This window comes from Ambystoma mexicanum, chromosome 2q (genome assembly GCF_040938575.1).
Source record: "Ambystoma mexicanum isolate Mex_15411 chromosome 2q, UKY_AmexF1_1, whole genome shotgun sequence".
Lineage (NCBI taxonomy): Eukaryota > Metazoa > Chordata > Amphibia > Caudata > Ambystomatidae > Ambystoma > Ambystoma mexicanum.
Window position 1 is genome coordinate 650,427,910 of NC_090924.1, and position 13,203 is coordinate 650,441,112.

Below are 13,203 nucleotides of genomic sequence, written 5' to 3' on the forward strand. Positions count from 1 at the left end.
ACGTGACAAGGCACATACGGAGTTGGCCGCCTGAAGCACCATACCCCCTGACGAAAACACTTTCTTCGCCTTCGCCCAGCCGTCAACACGCTTCTCGTCCCTATCAGGAGGGATGGTAGGATACAACGCCTGCTTTGCCGGGGCCGTAGCCGCCTGCAACACCAAACTCTCCGGAGTGGGGTGCTTGGACAAGTAGCAGAGGTCGCTACTGGCTGGGTGGTATTTTCGCGGAAGAGACTTGCCCACTGCTGGGAGACTCTCCGGACCAGTCCAAGCCGCCGCCACCCTCCTCTGTAGAGCCATATGCAACGGCAGTGCCGGGTCAGTTGGTGGACCAAGGTCGAGGATATCCGTAAGGTCATCCTGAAGAAACTCCCCTGGGGGAGCAGACCATCCCAAGTACTCTGTGACCCTAGACATAAGGCGCCGGTACGAGGAGTCGGCATGAGTGCCAGGCTCAGGCCTACAAAACTCCACCTCAGGTCCTCAAATTGGCTATGGCTCGAGAGAATCTCGTCTGGCACCGTATTAGGAACCATGCCATCATCAGAGCCCTCATCCACCTCTGAAATAAACTCAAGATGGCGGTAAGAAGGCACAGAATGTGAACCAAAGCCATGCTTGACCTTGACCAGAGCCTTTCTAGGGGGTTCCACCGAGCCCCGGGGTACCCCCGTCGACACAGCCTCGAAAGGCGTCGAGGGCATCGACACAGGCCTCAAGGCCGGAGCCCCGAGTGTGTCCCTCGACAGCCTGGGCGCCACCGGCGTCGACGTCTTCCTCGAAGACACCACAGGTTCACACGATCTCAAACGCTTCAAGGACCGGGACCTGGACAAGGCATGACGAGAACGATTCCCCTTGTCCGAGCGTGACCTCTCCCGCGAATCGTGCCGACCGAAGGCGTGCGAGCGGCGTCTCTCGACCGATCACGACCGACCCCACTCAGGGGCGCGGACGGACTGGTGCGCTAACATTTTCTTCCCGAAGGAAGCCCATTCCTCCGGCGTCGCATGCATGGTGGGATAAGCGACCCGCCGACGGGCGGAGTCCTCGAAAGAGGACGGGGAAGGCGACCGATGACGGTGCTTCCGGGAGTGCCTCGAAGAGGCAGAGGAGTTGCGGGACCCACTCCGGGACCGAGACCCACTGGACTTCGACGACGATGCAGAGAGTCGCCTCTCGAATCGTACGTCGAAAGCCCTGCAGACCTCGACTTCCCAGGCTTGGACACCTTACCTACCGACAACTTCTTCTTGCGCTCCCGCAAGGCTTTGGAGGTGAGCACCAGAGGCAGGCTTCGTGCGAGTCCGTCACCGACATCTTGGACCCACAGTCCCAAACACTTCTTAAAGCCCGGACGAAGGGTGGAAGACGAGGTAGACATCCTTCACGAAGAAGAAACTTCACAAAATGAACAGGTTCGAAGAACCGAGAAACAAACTCCAAAGAGTCGAGGTGCGCCGAGATTCCCGAAGCGAACACGTTTGCGGAAAAAACGGAACTGAGGCTAAGGGCGTCGTGCGTCCTACTTATAACATCTGGTGACGTCGGCCGTCGGAGGAGGACCCCGAGGACGTCGATACGCCGTCATCGACGCACACGCCGAAAGATTTTCCGAAGCAGCCCAGCTGTGGTGATTACTGTCATTGATATGGAATAAGTCGGAGGACCCAATCCCCTCGAAATGTTATTTCCATCTTGCCATAATCACTGGCAAAATTGACAGCGTTTCCGGCAGAAATGAGTCGGAAACAATGATACCAGCACCCAGACTACCGGAATCACTTGTGCTGGTAATTCTGAAGCCAGAATTTCCGGCGTCGGAATTACCGGCATCAGAAATAGCATTGTCGCAGGAATGGGGATGCTCTCCGGCTGCCATTTTTAAGAACAAAATCCACTTAAAATTAGCAACTGTGATGAATCTCTGGGGGCATCCTCCCATCTCCCCCCCTTGGATCTTCCTCTGAGGTTGCCAGGGAAAGGTTATCGATTTTGGATCCTGAGCCTGGGGGTAGCTATGAGGGGGAGGATCACCTGTATGGAGGGACCTCGGGGAGTGGGGAGAGATGTCTTCAGGTGAGACATGGTATCCCCCTTTCCCGTATGAGAATGAGTCGTACCCTCCCCTGCCTTCGTCCGGTATTGGAAGTCTTATTCCCTTCCACACACAGCCACTGTCCCACAATCATATGCCTTTAAGACTGGGACAAGGAAGAGGCAACTAGGATTAATGCACACCATTAGTCAATTTGACCACTATGTTACTAAGATGAAGAAGATGCCTATGGAGGGTCAGGCATGTCCAGTTAACTGTTACAATTGTGGTCAGGCAAAGTACTTGCACCTGCAACCCACAGAAAGGCTACAGGTGCTTAAAAGGAAGGCCCAGTAGACTGGAAGGGGGATCCTCCCTGGAGACAAGGTGGCAGCTGCTAGGTGAGGAGCAGGCTGGAGCAGGAACGGCAGAGGGGACGCCGGGTGTGGCCAGGGGGTGCGAGAGTGGCCCCAATCCGAGCAGGCCATGCAAGGACCAGAGCCCCAGCAATTACCTGAGCCACATGTTCACAGCTGGAGCTGGGGACCAAGGAAACCTCCCAACCGTCGTGGGATGCTGCAAGAAGGTTTGCCCGAAGGGGAGCGCTGCTTGCTGGAGCTCCCAACGCATACCTACCCGGGAGTGAAGAGGAAGGCGGAGAACCGAAGCAAGGAGCCCGGAGGAGCAGACCAGCCCCAGTGAGTGTGCGACAGGGAACACTCGTACTGGGGCACACCAGGGGCAGGAACTGGACATTTAAAGTTAACTATCGAACAAAAGCTTATAAGAATGGGGTTTGGAACCCGAATGAACAGTGAATCATGAACAAGTTGCAAAGTGTTTTGGGAAATACAATGGCATATATTGAATACTGAACTGAAGAGAAGAGAAGATATGGAAATAATGTGAAATTACAGCACAAGAGGAAAGCGTATGATGTGCTATTGTGAAAGTAGTGAAACCTGCTAAGAAACATTGATGAACAAAGTGCAAGCCTGTAATGAATACTTATGAGCCAAGTGAAAAGCAAGTGTGAAAGTCAAGTTGCTGAACTTGAATGAGGAAGGTGAAATCAAGTTGGCGTTAGAGGATATACACCAGAGAATAAAGTTAATACAAGTTGTGACAAGGCCACAAGATTGCCAATATACAAGTTGTAGAAAAATCCAAGAGACTGCCAAAGAGAATAATACCGCAAGCATTGATTACCAACAGTTTCAAAGAGAGGGAGCCTATGCAGGAGAAAGCCTTGACAAAGGATCTAAAATACAAATTATATCAAGGCCAAACAAGGAGAATGATAAAGCAAAGTGGTATCAAGTGGTAACACATGATAAAGGTGGTAAGATCACCAAGTATCATGGGTCATGGTTGAGTGAACTGTAATGGGTGAAGCGTGTGGTTCAACAACTGTGCCTAGACCGAGTGACTTGCTCTCATATGTTGGAACAAACAAAAGAAAACCAAGAGCATAACAAAGTGCAAAGGGTTATTTGCATGACCTGTAATGGGTGGACCGTATGGTCTCACAATTGCGCCTAGACCAAGTAGCCCGAACTGGGCCCGAGCCAAGACAAGCTAAAAGACAAAAAGCTGTGTGGCATATGTGCTGAAGTGAAGGACAGCATCTATGCTATGTGAAGGCATTTTGTAGTAAGAGACAGAACATATTCTGAATTTGAAACAAATCTTTATTAACTTAAAAGTCAGGATGGAAAAATGCCTATCTTGCCCTATCCTATGGTGAGATTTCCCTACCGAAATAAAAATAAGGAAAGTCAGAGTCAAAGAGTTCAACTTGGGAATCTGTGTCCAAAACCTATGCTTGCCCTCATAATTTATCTATATTATTTGTAGGGATGTTGGCAACCAACAAAATAGTGTTCAACACAAAGTTCAAAGCTCAGTCTAGTTCCCAGAACCTTTTCAGCTCGCCCCACCCCCCAAGAATAAACAGTTCAAACAATAAGTCTCAGGATTGTCTTAAATTCAGTTTGATAAGACTTTCAACCATGACTCTGGGTTCCCCTCCCAGGACTCACTTTCAATGTTGCAATAGTATTAGACACTAAGCTTCTCCGAACAGATCCAGGACACTATATCTGGACCTTCCTTCTTTGACATAGCAGACAACAATCCCCCACTAAACTCTAACAACACAGGTCTTACGCCTGAAAAAGTGAACATTCCGTACTGAACTACATGCTCATTTTCTGCGTGAATATTTAAAGGCCAGCATCATACCCACTGGATTGGTTGTAAGAAATACTCCTTGCCTATTCCTAGACGACAAAGAGTATCTAACGAATTTCAGTTGCATTGCCACAAAATGCAGCCGGGACCTGATGGTTTTGACCATTACCACAGCACAACGGAAGAGCAATTTAATGCAACTAGAATTGGACACAGAAAGAAAAAATTCTGAGAGGACACCACAGTAGCAGAGACAAAAAATATACCAATTGACCTCCAGAAACAGTTTGAGGATTTCAAAATCGCAACTCTAAATAGGAAAACAAAGAAACGCCAGAAGGACATCAAGGACTTCCAACTAGAAGTTGTGTATCCCTACATCGCCGAGACCTACGTCCCCACCAACTCGGGAGGATCCCCAGGCTCCTCAACGGGTTCAACATCAGCAAGACCCAAGAGGAATCGATGCAGAGGGGTAAACTTTTCGGGCCTCCCAAGACGAGACCTCGACCACTTCCATATTCAATCTGGCCAATATAGAACTCACTACAGAACAGAAAAGCATTCTGAACAAAGGGCTCACATTCGTACCGGTCAAACAAACAGACTGGTACGACTTGGAGATGGAAATCAGAACATTCCTACAAAAAGTGCGACTCCGAACCTTTTTCAGACAACATGAGCTGAACATACAGGAAGAAGTGGGGAACCAGTTGATGCCCTCACCAATGTAAGGAGGGCAATTGATAATCTGTACAATGGGAAAGGGGACAATTTTTTCTTTGTTGGCAATAGTATTTTCAGTCTTCATAGAGTTCTGCAAAACACGTACGCCCTCTTCATAGGATTGGTCTTTGTACAAAAGTATCTTGAGTGATAGTTGCAGTTCATTCAGCTTTCAGGGTATATTTTATTATTTACAATTTCTCCCACTTTGTTGTTTGATTTGGCTCTTTGAATCATTGTAAAAGTTCAACTCCAAAGAGGTTGGTGGGTCACAGAGTCAAATGCTGAGCCGTCCTTGTGATACCATTGTGGTGTTTCTGCTGTTCTCTGCTGTAGGGAGTCTGTCCTGGCAGGGCGGGTGCTGCAGGTTGCCCACACTACAATTGACGCCTCCAACGCCACGGCTCTTCAATTGAACGCCATGTTTCCTTTGTCCTTCAGCCGGTTGCGATTTCGCAGAGGGAGTCCTTAACAGTCCCGTTCTTCTGCACAGTTTGCTGCCGATTAACATGTCCCGTTAGCCCTCAGCAGCTGTTTCATCATCCTTGGGCTAAGAGACCCGTGTTGTCTGCCTCATTTTAAACTAAGGTGCTCCTCCACCAGCAGCCCTACACCATGCCTGGCTAGGTAAGAACTTTGTAACTTATTCTATTTCAGAGATGAACAAGTTACTTACCCAAACAGGTAACGTTCTTTCGATGGGATGTTTCTCCGACGTATTCCACATCTATGACATGTAATGTCCACAGCTGTGCACTTAGAAAACTTTTCAGTAGAGGGCGTCTTGCGTCAATGGCGTTGATACAATGTCCCTCGAGGGCCTCCATCGAGGGTCGACATCACCGGATGTTATAAATAGGACGCACAGCACCAGTTGCCTCAGTTTAGTTTTTTCTCCCAGAACGTGCGACACCAGTCTCGTGCCAGTATAACTGCCTACAGCCTTGCGGAAACGGAAGCTGCAATCACAGAGGAAATTCTCAAGCGGGGCAGGCTGGGAGGCCGATGTGGAATAAGTCGGAGGAACATCCCATCGAAAGAACGTTACCAGTTTGGCAAGTAACTTGTTTTTCAAAGGGATTGTGTCCTCCGACGTATTCCACATCTATGACAGACTCCCAAAGCAGTACCAAACTATGGAGGACGGAAAGAATTTAGAATACCCAATCAAATGGGCAAAGACGGCCGCCTTACCAAAGGCCAAATCCTGCCCATGGATGGAATCCAGGGAATAGTATTTAACGAAAGTATGGACAGAAGCCCATGTGGCTGCTTCACAAATATTCCGAATAGCAACACCCCCTTGTAAAGCAGTGGAGGCAGCCACACCCGTAGGGGAGTGAGCCCGTAAACCAACCGGAGGGTCCTTCCCCGCCAAACGGTAGCACTCAGTGATAGCTAGGATAATCCATCTGGACAAGGTCTGTTTGGAAACAGCCTGCCCCAAGCGGTGTCCAGCATAACCAACAAAGAGCTGATCAGCCACTCTGACCCGGGACATGCGTGAAAAATAAAAGCTCAAAGCTCTCCTAGGATCCAACCTATGGAGCCTCTCCTCTTCCTTACTAGGATGCGGAGGAGGATAAAATGCTGGAAGAATCACCATCTGGCTCAAATGAAATTCGGATACAACCTTCGTAAGAAAAGAAGGTCACACCCGCAGGACAACCCTGTCCTTATGGAAAACAGTAAAGGGTGGCTTGGCAGAAAGTGCCTGCAATTCACTCACTCTGCGAGCGGCAGTAACCGCAACTAAAAACACAGTTTTAAAAGACAACAGTCTCAGCGGACAAGAGTGTAAGGGCTCAAATGGAGCTCCCATCAGAAACTTTAAAACCAAATTCAAATCCCAGCACGCCACCTGGAAAGGGGACGGTGGAAACACATTAGACAGTCCTTTCAGAAACTGTGAAATCAAAGGAATCTAAAGTAAGAACACTCCTCAGACGAGTGCTTAAATATGGACAGCGCCGCCAAGTAACCCTTAATGGTAACCACTTGAAGGCCCTTGTGGGCTAAAGAAAGCAGAAAGGACAACACCATCGGAATGGAACATTGGAAAGGATCCACATTCTGTCCCCTGCACTAGTCGCAGAACTTCCGCCAACAACAACGGTACAGGGATTTTGTTGTGGGCTGCCTGGCCAAAAGCAACACCTCCATCATGTCATCCGGGAGGTCCCAATCCTTGTATCTCAACCTTTCAGATACCAAACATGAAGGTGGAGAGACCCGACCTCTGGATGGAGAACTTGACTCCCCCTTACCCCTCCCGTAAGAGCAGATCGTCTCGGTAGGGAAGACGGTGTGGAGGGCAGATGGACATGTCGAGAAGGTCCGGGTACCACGCTCTCCAGACCCAATCCGGAGCAATGAGGATCATTCGGGAACCGAACCTCCGTAACCTCTGCAACAGGTGAGGAATGACAGGGTAACGCGTACAGCAGTGGGAATGACCACTCCATTATGAATGCGTCCCCCAAGGCTCCTCTTGGGGGAAATTCCCGCAAGCAGAACCTCTCGCACTTCTGGTTGACACTGGTGGCGAAGAGATCTACCTGAGGGGTTCCCCAAAGGGCGAAGATTTCCAAAAGGACTTCCTGAGCCAACTCCCACTCATGAGAGACCGTGCTCTGCCTGCTCAGAGCGACCGCCGCCACGTTTGTCTCCGGCCAGGTGAACTGCCGAGATCGAGATTTCCTGTTGGATGGCCCAGAACCAGAGCTGAATCGCCTCCCTGCACAATGGGAGTGACCCTGCCACGCCCCTTTTTGTTGAGGTAATCAGGACAGTCTTCCCCTGCACAGACTACAGAAAAGCCTTCAGGGCCAGCCTGATGGCTCTCAGCTCTAACAGATTGATGTGGAGTCTGGACTCCGACAGAGACCAACAACCGTCAACTCGTTGGCATGAGCGGCCCATCCTGTGAGGGAGGTATCCGTCACGATCGTCACCTCCGGCCATGGTTGCCAAAACGGTTCCCCCTTCATCAGATTTCCTTCATCGGCTCACCATAGAAGATCCCGGGCGACCGAGAGCGGAACATGAATGAGATTCGACATCTTGCCGGCGAACTGCGTCCACTGCATCTTGAGAGCCCACTGCAGAGATCTCATCTGCAGTCTGGCCTCTGGCACCAGAAGAATGGAGGACGCCATGAGACCGAGCAACCTTAAGAATTCGAAAGCCGGGAGACTCTGGGCACGTTGAAACTTGTCCACCCATCTGCAGAATGTGATGAGCCCTCTTCTGGGGAGGTGACCTGGACGCATGTCTCTTGCGACTGCTCTTGTCCACACGGGACCTCGAGGGCTCCCTGTGCGAGTCGCGGCACGAGCCTGAGCCTGAAGGCGTGCGAGCTGCGGTTCGAGAGCGTCCACTGCCGGCTTCGTGAGAAGGCACGACAGGAACCGTGCCTTGCAACTGGAAAATCGCCATCATTTGCTCTTTAAAAACCGCCCACTCCTACGGAGTCGTGGACTTTGTGGGACAGGCTACCACGCACAGCGCCATCCTCCGAGGACAACGGGGAAGGCGACCGGTGCCGGCGCTTCCTAGAGTGCCGCAAGGACCAGGTATGGCGGGAACCACTCCAGGACCAAGAACCTCGAGCCTCCTCCCAACGCGGAGAGTCGCCCCTCGAGTCGTCGGTGGAAACCCTAGACTTTGATCCAGACTTACGGGACTTCGAGGGCCCCCTACCTACTTTGAGCTTCCACTTCCTTTCATGCAAGGCTTTGGCGGTTAGAGACTGGCGTTTTGAGCAGTCATCAGTGTCGTGCGACTCACCCAGACACCATACACAAATAGGGTGCGGATCGGTCAACGACATCTTGACTTGGAGTCCCGGCAAGTCTTGAACCCGGACCTTGGAGTCCGAGGGGTCGAAGAGATAGCTGCATCAGCTTCTCGGGTTTTGTCGCTCTGACTGTGGAGCAGCAACGTTTTTTTTACTATTATCAGAGCTAGGTTTGAGTGGTAAGGATTACCTTTTGAAACTGGTGATTAAAACAGTTGAATGGCTTGTTGTCTTTAATTGGGACTCTGATGACCTACATCTGATTATTATTGATCGATTGTTGGCTAGGGAGATTCCTTTCTGCTATCCCTTTTAGATAGGCGGTGCACAATCCGTCTCCTAGGGGGAGATCCATTGGGATAGGGACAAGGTGATCTTCATTTTCGGGACAGTCTGCCTGTGTGTTGTTTATGTAACTTGCAAGATGACTGTTTTTTTCTTTCCTGGAACTGTGTTCTCCAATACCGTTCTTTACAGAGTAACCCCCCAGCACTCCACATACGGTGGGGTGCACTGGACTTGCAATATAAAATGTAGAGAGAATAACATTATCTCTCTCTACCCTTGAGAACATGCGTTCTGCAAGGTAAGTAACTAACAGAAAAGTTACAGCAACAGTGATACATGGGATACTATGCATCTTCTCAGCACATAAGATGTGGTGCGCTGATCTCACTATAGGGATTGTAGAAAGGATAAAAACGTATACTTCTACCCTTGGGAACAGTAGTTCACACAAGGAACCAAAAGGAAAATAAAAGGGGAGCCCAAGGAGCACCCCAGCAACACTGCACAGAAAGTGTGTTCTGCAATAAGAAAATGCAGATGCCCAAAAAGTTATAGGAAAGTATAATTCCAAAAGTAAAGTATGGAGATTCATAAAAAGGACACCCATTAAAAAAAAATATATTTTTTAAAAAAGGAGCAAAAGAAAGGGTGAGTGGGGGAAAAAGATTCCCACTCACTCAGGAGCATAAACAAATAATCCACAAGTCCAGCAAAAAGTGTTGGAGGGTCTCACAGGTGAGGGTGATTCGGCATAAAAATGAAAATCTAACCTAACAGTCAGGAAGGCGACTTATACCACAATCTGGCGACCAGCAATGGTCCGGCTGCAAACGCGTAACTGGGAGCGAGGTATGGTATGCTATTTATTTATAAAGCGCCTATACACAGGCAAGTGTATCAAGGCGCTCAAGGAGGGTGGGAACACAGGGAAAAAACAACAGTCGCTCAGAGCCCTTGAATTTCTGAAGCAATAACGGTCTGCACAGGTAGATTAAGTGAATATGGTACATTTAACAGTTAAGATACAACAAATAGGCCGACAGTGATTCTGTTGTTTTTTCAAGTGCACATTAAGGGGTGAGACAAGGAAGGACAGAACGATCTACAGGCAGAGCTGCAGTGCAGGCAGGACAAAGGAGGGGCAGGGGACCAAGTGCACCCAGTCGGTCGAGTCTGGGGAAGTGCAGAGAGAGAAGCTCTCAGGATTTATTGCAAGTGCAGTGAGTGGGTGGGTGGTTGGATGGGGTGTAGGGCCCTGAGGCAAGTGTAGGAGGACTGGCAGGGGTGCCTGGTACCTGTGAGTCTCTGGGGTACACAAGGCGGCCAGTCAGTGAGCTGTATGGAAAGGAGGGGGAGAGGGAATAGCAGAGAGCTAGGTTAGCAGGGGGAGAGAGACGGACAGGAGAAGAGGAAGGTATTGAGGAGTTTCCGGAACTTAAGACTATCAGGCTCAAGACAGAGGGTGGCAGGGAGGCTGTTCCAGGGGGAGGCGCCAGCAAAGTTCACAATTTATGACACTTTACATGGTTCACACAGCATTGCAGGTCTGCACCCACAAATCTCTCACTCCACTGCCTTCCAGCCTTGCACACCTTCCAGACAGATTTGGCCATTCACTAATACACCACTTGCCATCTGTTCGGTTGAGATATTAAAATGTTTGGGTGATGCTCCTTCCACTTACGGTGGAAAGTGTGGGAAACTCGCCTCTTGTGATCTGCCTTGGACCAAAAGGAACACAAACCTCTGAACCCCATTCCTCACCAGGCACATCAGGATGGAGTAACACCAAGGATAAGCCCTAATCATACATTTAGCACATTGATACAGGACTAGTTATGACCCTCGCCTCTTCAATTCTTTACCATCAAAAACATAAGGAGGAGCGATCAGACAGAAGATTTTGATATGCTCCACTAGATACATACAAATACCGATCTTCATTTACACCTTTGGGTCATCCTGTTAAAACATGCAGCAGTAGCTAATAGAGAAATCCACACTTGAAATCCAAAAAACAAATGAACCTAGAATACTCAAAAATATGCTACCAACAATTCCAATATCCAAGACTAGGAAAACAAATCTGACACCATGGCATTGGAAAGGTGCACATTGGCAACCAGCATACCTTGTTTATCCTTGGCTTCTTCCTTTAGAACTGCATTTGCTGTTTTATTCTTACTTGCATCAGGAATGTGGTAAACTCTGGCTCGAGCGTGGACAAACATTGAAGTGCTTGAGTCGAGAAAAAGCCAACCTGCAAGTTAAGACACATATATAAAACATTGCTACTGCAAGCTACATTGATCCTAAAATCCTCTTGGGACACCTGACAGTACTGAGACAAGAACGAGGCAGCTGAGAGTAATGAACACCATTCACTTTCACCACTTAGGTACTGGGACAAAGAAGATACCTGCAAAGTATGAAGGTCAGACATATCCTCTTAATCAGAGTCAGGCAGAATTGAAGGTTTAAGTTACTTACCTGTAACTATTGTTCTCCAGCATGAGTCTGGGAGTCCTCAGTAAAAGAAAAAACTGTTTCACTTTCACTTAAAAACTGTATTTCTCCTCTAAACCAATCACTGTCCTCTGGGTCATATTACCCCCATCCAATGACAGTCCTCTCCATAAGCCCCTCCTCTGGCAGTCATCTTCAGATTTGGTAAGCACGTAAAGTGGCAGTATGACCAAGAAGAGACACAGAGGGGACAGAGGGAGGGTTTGCATGTGAATTCATGCCAAACCCATGCTGGAGAACAATAGTTACAGATAAGTAACTTAAACCTTCTCCAGCATAGCGTCTGGCATGAATTCACATGCTCATGAATAACGAATAAATAGCAGTACAACATTACACAACGACCGGATGTTGCAAGGCTCAACAGAAGCAATTAATACTTACTTCCAGAACAGTCTCACCTCAAGCGAACAGGTTGCGTAGCACTGCTTGGCCAACTCGGACTACTCCGTGGAATATCTGTCGACGCAGTAGAACTTCATGAAGGTGTGCATGGACCTCCACGTCGCAGCACTGCAGATGTCCAGCAGGGGCACACCAGACAAGTATGCTGTCGTCGCAGCAATCACTCTGGTGGAGTGGGCTCCGGAATGGCCGGGTTCGCCAACAGTGTGTGATGCAGCCGGAGAACCACCTTGAAATGGAAGCCTTGGACAGGGCTTTCCCATGGTTCACAGGACCAAAGTTCACAACAGTTGAGAAATCTTCCGCAAATCTTTCTGCGTGTCATGTAGAACTTCAGGGCACGAGCAACGTCCAACGAAGGCAAGGTCCTTTCTGCTGGTGACAAAGGTTTCGGGAAAAAACAGGTAACACTAAAGGCTCGTTGAGGTGGAATTCCGACTGAACCTTCGGAATGAAAGAGGGGCGCGTACGCAGAACCACCCTCGATTCGTGGAAAATCGGGCATGGTTTGCTTGCAGGGTAGGGCCAGGATCTCACCTACCCTTCTGGCAGAGGTGATGGCCACAAGGAAAGATGTTTTCCTTGAGAGGGGCATGATGTATAGGCTTGAAAGGGGCCCCCCCATGAAACTCGTCAGAACCACATTAAGTTCCCACGCCAGGAAAAGTCCCTTTAGAAATTCCTTGACGAGTCGTTGGGACCAAAGTGAAGATCTTCCTGGAGACCTTGTGTAGCGGCATATCGCCGACAGATTTACCTTGATAGAGGCGTGTGCCAGTCCGGCCTTGGCCAAGGATAGCAAGTATGGGAGGATCTGCCGGGCCATGACCCTCAGAGGGGTAATCTTCCGAGGCCAGCACCACATAGCGAAACGCTTCCACTTGTGACTGTAGCACTTCAAAGTCGACGACGCCCTGGCCTTGGCGAGGACCTCCCTGCAGTCTGCAGGCAAACCATATCCTCCGAACCCTAGGGCTGCAGGAGTCAAGCCCTTAGGTTCAATGACCCTGGGCTGTGATGAAGGATTGTGCCTCCTTCTCTGGTGAGAAGATCCAGAACCACTGGCAGCTTGACTGGAGGCGACGCCGACAGGCTGAGAAGGTCCGGATACCATATCTGCCTCAGCCATGCCAGGACGAGGAGTATAATTTTGCATGGACACTGTCCAGAGTGTGTTGATGACTCGTAGCAGGAGAGGGAACGCATACAGGAACAGCCCTTCCGA

At 49.5% G+C, this 13,203-nt stretch overlaps 1 protein-coding gene across 2 annotated transcripts in view; it reads right to left on the reverse strand.

Moving 5' to 3' along the window:
* ERCC4 (ERCC excision repair 4, endonuclease catalytic subunit) overlaps nucleotides 1-13,203 on the reverse strand; it is a 469,013-nt gene that overhangs the window by 267,371 nt on the left and 188,439 nt on the right. For both annotated transcript variants that reach the window (XM_069647829.1, XM_069647830.1), the window contains exon 6: nucleotides 11,179-11,307. In XM_069647829.1, the coding sequence (XP_069503930.1) occupies nucleotides 11,179-11,307 (129 nt within the window). The remainder of the gene's footprint in view (nucleotides 1-11,178; nucleotides 11,308-13,203) is intronic.